Below are 13,792 nucleotides of genomic sequence, written 5' to 3'. Positions count from 1 at the left end.
TTCTTGTTTACTTCTTGTCACCTATTTGTTATAACTAACAACAGGATTTTCTAGATCAACTTCCCGCATAGACTCGCGTCGAGGGAGGAGGACGCAGAGGCCAACTACAAGGAGCGGTTGTGGGTGCACATCCTGGCCGCCGACCACAAGTGCTGCGAGAAACCTTGGGCAGAATTCGCTGCTCCACTAGTATGAGCAAATCAAATATTGCTTCCTTCTCTATGTCTGTTGTCTGCTGAAGTAGCTAATATATCGCTTCAGAATGCTATGAGCTTGGTTATTTACATTGTCTACTAATGTTAAGCAAAGAATGAATGCTGCAGTGTGTTAAATGTCCGCAACGACGTTTTACTTAGATGTAGTAGATGATTGATTACAAACCAGGAAAAGAATAATATACATAAGAAATCCACAAAAGGAAAAATAATCTAAACTACAAGTAATAGTCCGTACCACGAGTTGACCATGGCTATGCCAGAAACAAGGAGAAAAAAAGAAAACCTCAACAACGACGATGCTGCTGCTATTTCCATTTCTGAAACATTAGATAGGAGTTCACCTAATTGGAGTCTAGCTCCAGCTACCTAAAAAAGGTAAAAGGAGCAAACAGACACAAAATAAATGAAACTAAGAAACAACTATACCACAAATGTTGTTTTGGGGACATTTTGTGTGCCTGCTTTGGGGCCGCATCATAATATTTCTCTAAAGTAGAGCACTCCAATGGAGTCTAGTTTCAGAGCATCTGAGTGACACGTGCAGTGTGCAATATCTGTGCAGGAAAACATAATGGTCGTGCACGTTTAAACACATAGGATGCATGTACCAGGTTTGTCATATACAGGAAAAAATGGTAATTTGCAAAGTCACAACTCCGAGGAAATATTATTAATATTTGACTTTTTGTATAAACATAATAAAGCTCAGTTGCTAACAACCAAAGATAAGATTTCAGTAAAAAAAACCACCAGTTTCTTAAGTGCGGACTTCAGCCTGTAAGGACTTCCTTATAGACGATGTTCTTCATTGAGGCCTGTAAGGACAAGGCAGGTCTTTTTCGCTTCTTTGATTTACTGCTTTGCTTATTGCCATTATCCTTCTCCTTCTCCTTCTCAATGAGGATCTTTATGTTCATCTTCGCAGTGGCTCGAGACAACGTGACATAGAGTTGACCATGAGAGAACACCGGATTAGGTAGGTACACGCCAACAATCGGAATAGTCTGCCCTTGAGCCTTGTTAATCGTCATAGCAAAGCTAAGCCTTATAGGAAATTGCTTCCTCTTGAACTTGAATGGAAACATGTCGTTGTCAGACGGGCATAGGGGTATTCGAGGAAGGAAGACCCTCCTACCCGCGTGTTGTCCAATCACGATTTCTGCGTCAATGGCGTTCCTCTCAAAACCTCGGACGACGAGCCTCGTCCCGTTACGCAGGCCATTAGCTGGATCAATGTTCCTCAGAAGTATCACAGGGCAGTTGAGCTTCAATTTGAGTGCATGCGGAGGCAGACCGTTGGGAGTCAATCCATTCAGGAACTCAGGAGTGTAGTAGCCATATGGGTCGTCCTCTGCACTGTCAAAGCTATGGTAGGTTAATTCTTCTCCCCGAAAATGCTCTACCATGCGTATGTTTATCTTGTCAACATTGTCGTTCGTGGTGGAGAGGATTGCGCGAGAAGTCATGTAATTCGGATCAGACATCTTGTCATCTAGTCTCGGAAACACATGGTCAATCAGCTTCTCCAGGTCATCACCCTCGCCTGTAGACGACACACAAATATCTTCAGGGAGTCGTATGTTTCCTTGATCGTCAACTACCTTGGTGCCATTGCCTATCCTAAGCAAGTAATCCGCAAACCAGGTGTCATTATGAGCCCTCATGTTGGTGACGAGCCTTAGCTGGCGCATACCCTTCCAGAGATGTGAACTTCGGAGGGTTGCATCAATTATCTGACCCCGGGACCCCCTCCTGACTACCGGAAGCACCTGCCTGAAGTCCCCGCCAAACACAACAGTCTTTCCTCCAAATGGTCGGTCCCGTCTTCCCATGATGTCGCGCATGCTGTTGTCCAGTGCCTCGACCGCCTGTCACTTAGTCATGGTGGCCTCGTCCCATAGTATCAATGAGGCCATCCTCAGTAGCTTGGCGGTCCCACTCTGCTTTGTGAAGGTGCATGAGGCGCCATCGTCGCAGCTCAATGGGATCTTGAACCTTGAGTGGGCAGTCCTACCTCCAGGCATGATAGAAGCGGCGACGCCCGACGTCGCAGTAGCGATAGCGATGTTTCCCTCGCTTCGAACCTTGGCAAGTAGTGCCCTGTACAGGAAGGTCTTCCATGTACCTCCCGGGCCATCAACAAAGAACACACCCCCATTACCGTGTTCAACAGCAGCTAGTATCTCGTCGTATGCAACTCTCTGCTCCAAGTTTAGCGACGATGCCAATTTAGTGCCGTTGATGTCAAAATCGATGTTGGATTCCTCAATCACTTCTCTGGCCTCACCCTCGGTTGGGTCGAATGCATCGTCAATGCATGGAAGAGCGAAATTAGCTATGTCTTTGCCCATGGATTGCAACATACCCCTAATGTCAAGCAACACCATCTGTTCCACCTCAATCGGGCACGTGTGTGATCGCCGATAGTCATCAGACATAGGCTCGAAGTGCCTATCCCATAAACCACCCACGTCGCTTGGCTCACAGTGCACCAAAATTGTTGCGAAGAGCCTCTTGAGCGAACCTGGCATCGCCCACTGCTCTGCCTCGGTAAGACAGTCGTCGAGCGTGTTATCTGCCTCGATGAGTCCCAACCTTTCAGCAGCCTCTCTAAAGCTCCCGCATAGCCTACCGTCCACGGTGAGCAGGTCCTCATAGGATGTCTTGCCAACAACGTGGTTTAGCAGCACACGCAGATAGTATCGCTCCCCCTCGGCAGGATTGGCAGACACAATTCGACCTATCTGATAACGCTCCACCCACTCTTTCCAATACTTCTTACCCTTCTGCCATGTGAACCTTCCAGGAAAATCCTTGTACAATATATTCCTAGCCCACGGGTGTTTCTGGTTAGCTTTGAAATAATCTGTCAACATGGATTTGGAAGCATTCTCAGAGGCTAATACGTCGGTCAAGTGAGCTTGCTCATTGAATGCCACCCTATGCATATTCGGGAGATGAAGAGGCAACTGTAGGACAGGCGGGTCATTGGCACACAAGGGGAAGCCAAATATCCTCCACATCGCCTCTGGAGGAGTAACCCACCTCGCGTCTACATATCTTTTGATCTCATCAATGTTACCATCGGCGTCGGGCTGGTCGATGCTGAAAGAAGCCCTATCATGGCCCTTGTATATGTACTTGTAAAGGTATTTGATGGCCTTTATGCTGGAGCAAACCTCAACGTTGATGTGGCAATTGAACATCCGTAGAAGGTAAGGGTTATACGGCACAACCCATCTGTTGTCCAACATTTTACCCCGGACCTTAGCTTGCCGGCCATTATCTCGACGACGATAAACTGGGTATGAGTCCTTCCCCTGTGCCGTGTTTTCATTGAACGGCCGCGGGTATCTGCACTTGCACTCATTCTGTTGCATGCACACATTTTTGGGGTTGAGAGCACTGCATGGTCCGTGCATCATATGTTTGACCACCAAGGCGTGGAGTTCTGGATACTTCTGCTTGTCTGGGAGCTCGGCAGAAATGAGTCGGTCGTACTGCTCTGGAACGACAAGCTTATAGGAAGAATCCATGATCAACAAAAAGTGTGCGTGGGGGAGGCCCCTCTTCTGGAACTCGACTACGTATACATGTGCGACAACAACACCCAGGATATTCTTCTTGAACAACATCTCTTTCATAGCCTCAAGCTTGCCATGGAACACACGGGCCACAAGATCAGGTCGGTCTTGCGCTGTCTGACCAGGAAACAACTCATTCGTTATCTCTTCCCAGTTAGGGTTGCAGGTCATGGTCAAGAAGATGTCAGGCTTCCCGTATGTATGGAAAATTGCCATGGCATCCATATGCCTCCGCTTCATGTCGCGGTCGCCACCTGGGTACGTTCCAGGGAGCACTATCCTTACTCCAACAGCACTTGCCCGTGTCTCCCCGGATGTAATTGCATCAACAACTCCTTTATACAGGTCGGCACGGATCTTTGTCTGGTTCTTCCTGTACCATTTCAACCTACAACTCTCAATCTTGATGTACATGTCCACCCCCCATTGCTGGAGCAATCGTGCTCCACAGAGTATGGGATTGAATATCCCAGGTCGTGTCTGCAGCATGTAACAGTAGTAGTCTCTCACGGAGACGCATAACCTGCTATTCCCCTCTGCACATGTATGAGTAACACATAAGTTAGGATTCATATGAGAACTATACAATTCATCAAAACGACAGAATACGCATAAGGCTTACCTCCATCCTCCTCCTCATCATCATCACGTCTACCTCTTGGTTGTTGCACAACCGGCCAAGGGACATCACGTTTAGGTAGTTTTGGGTGCCAACCGAGCTCCCCCCTTGGGTAGAAGAGTGGGTAAGAGAGAGGGTCATACGAGCCAGCCGTCACATGTATACTGTGCCTCTGGTTGTCATTCCCGCAAAGTGTAATCCTACGACCGAACCTCTTCGCTAGGTCAGTGCCCTCCACCCAAATTGCAGCGACCTCAGATGACAGAGGTTTATTATACTTCCGTTGGTCTAGTCTCTGGTCAGTGTTGAGGTCTATCCTGTAGTCGTCGAGGTTGTCCCTGTGCGCACCCAAACTCCTAAACTGCTGTGAGTACGGGTTTTCCCTGAGTATGTCCACTAACTTTCTGACGACATCCTGGTCTAATTGCTTGGTGGCAGCCTTGCGATGGGTTAGGCCTGGGTCGTCGTCATAGAAGTACAACTGTAGATGCTCTGGACGGGATGTTGGCCCGAAGGAATGAACGTTGTGGTAGATGGTGCCGTGTGCCCGGAACGTGTACACCCCAGACTTCATGTTTGTGTAACTTTCATCGAGGCTGACGCCGAGGGTTGTGAAGGAGAAGTGGCCGTTGAAGAACCGTATGTTCTCCCGAAAATTCCTAGAGTCCGCATCACTGCTAGACCAAAGCCTCATGAGCTCCGGGATGGGTTCCGGTTGCTTCAGCTGGATCTGCCCACTGCGACAGCAGAATCCTGGGGCCTCGGACTCAAATTTCTTGGCCTTGCAGTGGGCGCAGTTCGCGGCATGCTTTAGGATGTGTGTGTTGTCTGGGAGGTTTGAGTACACATAGTCCAGTGGATCATGGTCGACATAGTTATTGTGACTTGAGTCTTCCAATTCGTCGTGCTCCATGTCATCAGCATCTGAGCCTACAAACAATGTTTCTAATAAGTGTGATACCCCAAACAATGTGGATCATGCTTAAGCGGGTGTACATACCTTCACCAACAAACAGGTAATATTCATCGTCAAAGAGGTCATCAGGATTGGCATTATCATTCATGAGACCATTGAGGTAAGCGTCCATGTCGTCTGCCCAGGTGCCAAACAACACAAATGAGGGTTCAGTCTCAAGGGACGATCGGACAGTAAGGATGGGTGTGTTACCTTCACTTCTGATCATGTACTCCGGCGTGCTAGATGATGTTGAGGCACCGTTTGCTTCAACTATGGTAGGTTGTCCCGTTGAGTTAATCTCCGATGTGGAGATGGTCTTGACAGTTCGGGTATTCACCCTACCTGCAAAGCTTGCATTACGATGATCTAGCAGAGCCTTCCTCTCACCACGTGGCACCTGCAAACATGATTTTCGCTTGCTAATTTCGTCCTGACGCTTATTCGCCGCCATACTTCCCTTGCAAGCTCGCTCTCTCGTCCTACGCTAAGCTCTGGACCCATGACTCTGCTCGGGGGAGCCATAATCCGCTTTTGTTACCGGATCACTGGTTTGCTGGTCGGCATTTGGTAGGTGCTCATTGATTTTGTCGAGGTTGCCATCTACGTCACCATCACCTAGGGTTCTGCTTAGGTATGCACCTACAACATTATCGAATCATTATAAATAACCGATGAATGACTACAAAATGAAAGATGATCATTGATGGGATAACTACCATCGGTTTCGGTGTTGCGAATGTATGTGGGGGCCGACTTGTCGGTTGTGGCACGATCTATCTGTTCAATGTCAAATTGTTGTGTGATGGTTGGAAGTGTGAGAGTCGGACAATGTGCGTGAGGGTTGAAAGTGTGAAAGTTGGACAATGCGCTAGCTAGATCTGGACGTGGCATTGCGATCGATTCAGCACAAAGGGTGTTTTTCCTCCTAGCATAGTCTGCCTTTCTATTCGCACTTGACTCCCCCTGCTCATCAGGGGTCCTGCAGTTTCGTTGTTCCTTTCGTCGCTCACGCTGCACTTGATTATTTTTTTGGAGGTTGATCATACCCTCTTCCTTTTTCTTCTGATAAGATGCTCGTCTCTGTGCGTTTCTCTGCTTCCTTTGTTCTTCTTTCTCACGTTGCCATCCAGCTAGTACGTTGTCATCAATGAACCCATCAATGGGAGTACTCGAAGTAGGCAACGTTGCATCAGCATGTGACAAGGATGTATAGCTGGAGCTAGTTGGGTTGGTTGGTTGAACAATAAAATTGGAACATAACCATATCATCCATGTTCAGCAAGCACGAAGCTGCAGAATGAAGTCATTCTATCCAACGATTACTTAATTTATGAACTGAAAAATTAAGCACATGTACCTGATATGCTATGGGAAGATTGATCAACACTTGTTATATCACCAAGAGGGGGTCGGGAAACACACTGAAATTCTGCTTGGAGGTTGGTCATATCCTCATATTTTTTCTTCGGATAAGCTGCTCGCCTCCGCGTGTTGTTCTGCTTCTTTTTATCGCCTGTGAAGTTATTGTTGCTTTCTTTATCGCGTTGCACCATAGCTACCATTACCTAATTTACGCTACAATTAAACAAGAATAAATTCTAGATCCGTACCTGGTATCTCATGCGAAGGCTGATGAACATTAGTGATATCGCCAAGAGGGGGTCGAGAAACATTGTAGTTTTCACTTTGAAGCTTGATTGTATTCTCTTCCTTTTTCTTCCAATAATTTTCTCGCCTTCGCGCGTTTCTCCGCTCCCTTTGGTCTTCTGTCAAGTTATTACTGCATTCTTTATGATGCTTTCTGGTAGACCACTTGGCATCATTCAGGAGTAGAGATGTTGTCTGGGAACCAGTTGGGGTAGACGCTGGTGCAAAATCTAAACCATCATGACCATGGGCATTTGGGCAGTCATCGTTTTGCCGAGATTTTGGACCTACAGGAACAGAACAAAAGCTAGTGGTTAGGCTCACAGAAGAATATGAACACCCATAAGCACAAGAAGGGAAGGTGTGTCCCATTGCGACATTGTCCATTGGATGTTTTTGTTTAAGATGGATCTTTATTTGGTTTCTTTTAGAGTCAATGAACATCACATATATTTTCTTGTCTTCTGGTTGATCTCTTTGCAATGGCTCCTCCCTATATCCTTTTATATTACCATGTAAACCACACTACTAGGAAAAGGCCAATAATGGTGCACCTAATTTGGCCATTAATGGCGCATTAGTGGTGCGCCATTAGTGCCACGCCATTAGTATATTTTACTAATGGCGCACCACTGGTGCGCCATTAGTATCTGGTATACTAATGGCGCACCTCAGATGCGCCATTAGTATATACAACAGTGCGCCATTAGTATGCCTCCCAGGGGGCCATGTATACCCAGGTGCTTTGGCATACTAATGACACACAAGATGCGCCATTAGTAACTTCGGCATACTGATGGCGCACTGTTTAATGATGCTCCATTAGTATCCTTTGGCATACTAATGGCGCACTGTGATGTGATGCGTCATTAGTATGAATATTAGTTTTTTTATTTTTTTTATTTTTTGTTTTTTGCACAGGTTACAAAATGTATAATTGGACAAAATATAGACAGCACACATCAACAACAGATTCATCGAATACAATAGAAGATTAGTCTCTGAATACAATTCATCATGTTAGTCTCCGAATACAATTCATCATATTAGTCTCTGAATTGAAAAGACCGAACAAAGATAGAACATTATATTACAAGTCTCGAGACCGCGAGTAGCGAGTTTGTCTTCACATTACAAGTCGATATCGATCATCTAAACTACCATCACATAGAAGAGAGCTGCGGTCATCACGATGAGCATCATCACGATGAAACTCGTCTTTATCCGGTTCCTCCAACGCTCCCTCCCCTCTCCCGCTAGATAGCGGGCGTATCTAGAAAAAGTCCTAAACTAAACCTATACTAAACTATCTAGTTCTTCATCTTCTGCTTCTTTCTTCCAGTTCATCAACCTACAAAACAAGAAACAACAAACATGAAAAACTTGATCAAGGTTTAAATGTAGCATTCCCCTTAGCAAAATGCCTTTGCTGTAGGAGCTAGCACTTACGAGTTTGGAAACATTAGTCAAACCCCAATCAGATTAAGTTGATCAAAGAAACAGTAGAAGAGAGCCAACACTGCATAAATGGAGCCAATAACCCAAAAGACAGAAGTAGAGCCAGCAAAGTATAGATCAAAGCCAAACCCAAAGATCAACTCAAACTAGAACTAACTCCATGATTAGGGGATCCCTCAATTAAGCTTGGGTTAGTTTTCAGATGAAATCCAACGAACCCACTACTAATCAACTAGCCCAGAGGTAGGGTTTGAAGTAGGGATTGTCCTCAGGCAGCCTAGTAGTGCTAGGACTATTGCATCATTGGATCAAGTAGTGCAACATCTTTAAGTAACGATGAGAGCCTCATGACACCATCATTGGCATGGCAAGATTAAGGAGCACATGTTCTTATCAGTGAGAGTAGGAGAGAAAGAAAGAAAGTGAAGAGACCAGTGCAGCATCTGTTCAAATCAGATTTAAGAGAGAGGGAATTGGCAAGGAAAGATATAGTCCATAACCCGCAAGAAGAAATAGGCCATTGATAGCACATTTACTAAACATCTGCTATAAGCAGAACACATACACCCACTTACACATGGGTACTATTCTGTATATAGGTACACAAGACAACACATGCACCTGGTATAGATAGAGGAGTATAAGCATGCATCTAAATTATCTGAAACATATGAAATAGCTAATGCAAAGAAAGAATTATCACTACATGCAACCGTCAGGACTATGTCCTGTACAATATACAACTAAACCACCAGTAGATGATGTACTAAACCATACAAGAAATACCAATACATGGTATTTAGATAAATACTAGTATATATCAAACACAGATACCAGCTTGAAAGAGAAACTATAATTTCATACCACTACAGGAGCAAATCATGAAGTACACAGAGTAATTGCAGTAAAGAGATGAATCAGTATATGTTGATCAATAAGAGAGTTACGGCTATATACAAATGAAGGACTATATCCTTTATAAGATAACAAAGAAATAGTAGCACTTATGCATATGAACAAACAGAACCAGCAGCCAACCAATAAAGAAACTAGCATGTGCTATATGACAGGAACAATAACATCTATAAGACCAAGATAATTGAAATGATAGGCCAACATTAGGGTCATGCAATCATTCGATCCCATCATTGCAGCACTAGTTGAGCAACAAATCAAATATAACAGTAGTTCCATTGGTTCAACCAACAAGTTAACAAAAGTTTACTTCCCACTACTAATTTTGCAACTCGTGATAATAAAGAAAACAGAGCACAAATAAATAGGAATGATCTTTTCCATGACACAAGCACAAAGAAAATCACCCATACGCATGAAACAGAGCAAGGTACTAATATAGCAGCACAAGAGTGGGAGCTACAGGTAGGAGACGGATTCACAGGAGAGGAGGTTGGTCGATGCCGCACACGACCACGTCGCCGTCACGCGGTGGATGTTGTAGTCGAGTTGGACCATGTGCGGGGTGTCGTCGTGGCGGTGGATGACCTGGTTGTCGTCATCGTCCACGGAGGATGCCTGCTGCTCCGAATCTAACAAACAAGTAAGTGCTAGTGTCGTTGATCTAGTACAGAAATTAAGCAAGCTAGTATAGGAGACACGCGTGCTGCTGCTAGTATCTATAGAAATAAATCAAGCTGCATGTGTGTGTGCTTGAGCTAGCTTAGTACGTACAGTCCATGGTTGGGCTCCAAAACTAATAGAGCATGCTAGCGTCAACAGAATCAATCACAAGGTTATTTTGTTGTTGTTGCTAGCAGTGCTAGCTGTATGTATTGATCCATCCATCCATGACCTAACTAATGTTGTTGTATCTCTAGACTAAGTGTAGCAACACAAGAAGAACTAAAACTACAGAGCACATGTGTACGTAACTACTATACTCATCCATGGAAAATTGTACCAAACCATCCATACATAGCCAGATTGCAATGGAGTGGATTTAACACAAGACATGAAAAATTGATGAGCCAAATGATTTTTAGTATTACTAACTTGAAAGGAAGCTCACTGTTTCCATCTTCTATCTATCCATGATTTTATTTTTCTGAAGCAAGCATCAAAAAGCACAATGACAATCGAATTTCACACAAAAACTGAACCAATACTTGCTGTTATGTAGTGTCCATGACAATTGCAATTCATGTCCACTCCAGATCAGATTTGCAAGGGCTAGAAAGAGAGGTTGTAGCTCACCATGTATGGGGGTAGGAGGTGGATGCAGGGGAGGGGTGGAGGGTGTCCTGCAGAAGAAGCTTCGCCATTAGAGCAACCTGCACAAAACAGAGGAAGGGGAGATGAATAAATCATGGTGAGGAAAAGGGCCTTCCACATGATTAGATCGGGAAGAGAAACAACAACAAAAATACCAAAAAAATCCCTTCCATGGCGTGCTGTACTAGGAGCAGCTCCTCTCTCTCCGCTAGGGTTTGGGGCGCTGGGAGGCTCCATGGTGCCGCTGCGTGGTGGCGGACAAGGGAATCCATCTCCATGGCGGCGTCCCGCCCCACGAAGGTGCGCCCCTCCTGCCGTCGTCGTCGGCACGCCCATGGCGACCTGTAGAGAAGGAAGAGAAGATGAGGTGAGGTGAGGAGGAGATGGTGGGCGAAGGAGGGGGAGGGGCTTACCAGTGCTGGATCCGGTCACCTATGGCCTCGCCGTGGCCTGCCATGGCGGATCCCGGCGAACAAAAGGGGATGCAAAACCCTAGCCAGTGGGGGAGCCGCGGATCTGCATGGAGGTAAGCCAGATGCGGACCAAGGGGATCTCGCCGGCGTGCTGCGCGCAGCCGGAGCTCGCCGGAACCGGGTGGCGTGGGTGGCGACGGCGGCGAGGGAGAGAGGGGTTCGGGGGGAAGAGAGGAGGCGACGAGAGTTTGGATGGGTTCGAGCGAGAGAGAGAGAGTGTGTGTGTGTTGGTGCGTTGGGTCGGATGGATGGATGGATGTGGGATTGTGGGATTCCTGGGCACTAATGGCGCACCAACTCTAAATGCGCCATTAGTAATCCAGGTTACTAATGGCGCACCACCAAGTTTTGCAAAAAAAAAACATACTAATGGCGCACTGTCCCACAATGCGCCATTACTAGTTTAAACTAGTAATGGCGTACGGTGGAACAGTGCGCCATTAGTAGTTTTGCAAAAAAAGGAATAAAAAATATAATAAAAAAAACAACATTAGTGGCGCACTTTCCGACATGTGCGCCATTACTAGTTACAACTAGTAATGGCGCACTGTGTGTGGATGCGCCATTAGTATGTTTGGACAGGCGCACTAGTTCAAATTTTTTTTGATACTAATGGCGTATCCTGGGCCAGGTGCGCCATTAGTAGTTTCAACTCTAATGGCGTATCAGAAGGAGGTGCGCCATTAGTATATATTAATGGCGCACCGCTTGTCTAGTGCGCCATTAGTGTCAATCTCATCTATAGCCCTTTTTCTAGTAGTGCCAGCTTATATCATTTTGTCCCTTTGTTTTTGGTAATGGTATGTTTTTCCATGATTGTTGTCATTATTATTGTCCTACATGTGTTTGTGCGTTGGGATTATATGAAGAAAAGTTGCAGCTGAATCACTATTATGGCAGAAGGGAAATCTACTGAATCACAGTCACATTTCCTAATACCCAATGACTCCAGTTCATCGTCTGTCAAACTTTCATCAATACAAAAAGAAACATAACCACTCAACTGCCAAAAATATCATGGATATAATAAGTTACAACATATAGGGCGATTATTATAGCACTTTTAGGAAAACTACCATCCAAAAGTATACTATTGATACTCTTAATATGAGTGTGGCATGGTTTAGTTTTTTTGTCAGGCATGGCTACCCAAACATTTCTGATATTGGAGAAGAAAATATTAGTCACACCTTGAACAATAATAACAACAAAATAGTACTAAATAACATCATGTATGCCCATAAAAGAACGTGTTATGAGAAATTTGATATAACATGCATTATGTTTATATATGACCCCAGCCACAAGCTTTAATTTTACTTTACTACTGCTTTTCAACTACAATTGATGCTCTTTATTACTGGAATTCAGTTTACACCCCTGATGCTTATTCCTGTTAGTAATCTGCTTGATAATTGTCACTTCAGCCATGCATTTTCTCCATATGACTGCAGGAGCCATGCTCAGATTTGTGTTCCCAGGTTTATGACTTGCATTTTCTCCATATGACTTGCATTCCCAAGTTTATGGAGATTTGCCCAGGTTCAGAGGGACTAATATTGATAATGAAAAAAAACCATTTGATAATGCATATTATTTACAAAAGGTACATACCTGGAGTCATTGGGTAATACTCGTAAATGTTGTGACTCGGTGCGGGAACGATTTCTGGTATGGATTCGTCGACATTTTTACCCTCATTATGGCATGTAACACGGTAGTTATATGAAATGTCTTGTTTATACCAGAACGAAGGTCAACAAGACGGGGTACAGGTATACCTGGACTTCCTTGGGGATGTAGATCAACAAGACGGGGTAGAGGTACATCCGATGCCTTTATCCGTTCCAGTGCCTTGCTATTTGAAGTTACCATACTTACTTTTTGTTGTGATGAGTGACCTATCACAATTGTAGGTCAACATGAGAAGATGAAATAAAAACCATTTGATAATGCAAGTTATTTACAAAAGCCCCAAACCTGGAGTCATTGGGTCGTACTCGTCAATGTTGTGACTTGGTGCGGGAACGATTTCTGGGATGGATTCATCGACGGAATTACCCTCAATATGGCCTGTAAAATGATTTCTCATGTTGTGTTTACATCAGAATAAAGGTCAGCAAGACGGGGCAGAGATATACCTGGACTTCGTTGGGGATGTAGATCAACAAGATGGGGTAGAGGTACATCCGATGCCTTTCTCTGTTCCGGTGCCTTGCTATTACAATTTCCCATACTTCGTTGGGGATGTAGATCAACAAGAGGGGTTAGAGGTCAATTTCAATGTCAACGTACAGGAGGACAAAACCGGATGATAATTAGTATATGTCTGGTAAAATATTTATGCATGTGCTTCCTTTGAACCTGCTGATTTTCGTGCTTCCTTTTGTAAAGCTTCCTTTGGTACGTGCTTACAGGAAAAACTGAAACCTGGTCGAGCTGGGGACATTTATAAAGAAAAGGTGTAAATCAGCTGTTTGTATAATTCAGAGAAGCATCAGCTTGTATGTATGTGCTGCCGGCGGAACCATCAAATTGTATGTATGTGCTGCCGGCGGATCTGTAAAATTCCGGAAACCTTCAAGTGTCTTATTGTATGTATGTGT

At 44.8% G+C, this 13,792-nt stretch overlaps 3 protein-coding genes and 1 long non-coding RNA gene across 4 annotated transcripts; 1 reads left to right on the top strand and 3 right to left on the bottom strand.

The window, feature by feature from the left end:
* Positions 1 to 988: 988 nt before the first annotated feature.
* LOC147977951 (uncharacterized) lies at positions 989 to 2,062 on the bottom strand. The gene has a single exon (XM_087514600.1). It carries the CDS (start codon positions 2,060 to 2,062, stop codon positions 989 to 991), a length of 1,074 nt encoding a protein of 357 aa, XP_087370726.1.
* A 27-nt stretch (positions 2,063 to 2,089) lies between these two features.
* On the bottom strand, positions 2,090 to 4,216 carry LOC147977950 (uncharacterized). The gene has a single exon (XM_087514599.1). The coding sequence runs from the start codon at positions 4,214 to 4,216 to the stop codon at positions 2,090 to 2,092; it is 2,127 nt and encodes a 708-aa protein (XP_087370725.1).
* A 155-nt stretch (positions 4,217 to 4,371) lies between these two features.
* On the bottom strand, positions 4,372 to 5,422 carry LOC147977949 (uncharacterized). The gene has a single exon (XM_087546050.1). It carries the CDS (start codon positions 5,332 to 5,334, stop codon positions 4,372 to 4,374), a length of 963 nt encoding a protein of 320 aa, XP_087402176.1. The 5' UTR covers positions 5,335 to 5,422.
* A 6,533-nt stretch (positions 5,423 to 11,955) lies between these two features.
* LOC147977948 (uncharacterized) lies at positions 11,956 to 13,624 on the top strand. The gene is made up of 3 exons (XR_015599517.1): positions 11,956 to 12,857; positions 12,935 to 13,009; positions 13,103 to 13,624. It is a non-coding gene; the product is annotated as an uncharacterized LOC147977948 (long non-coding RNA).
* The last annotated feature ends 168 nt before the right edge of the window (positions 13,625 to 13,792 follow it).

Source organism: Triticum urartu, chromosome 3A, assembly GCF_056163025.1.
Source record: "Triticum urartu cultivar PI428250 chromosome 3A, HENAU_Tu73, whole genome shotgun sequence".
Lineage (NCBI taxonomy): Eukaryota > Viridiplantae > Streptophyta > Magnoliopsida > Poales > Poaceae > Triticum > Triticum urartu.
This window is presented reverse-complemented; position numbering and strand designations above follow the sequence as displayed.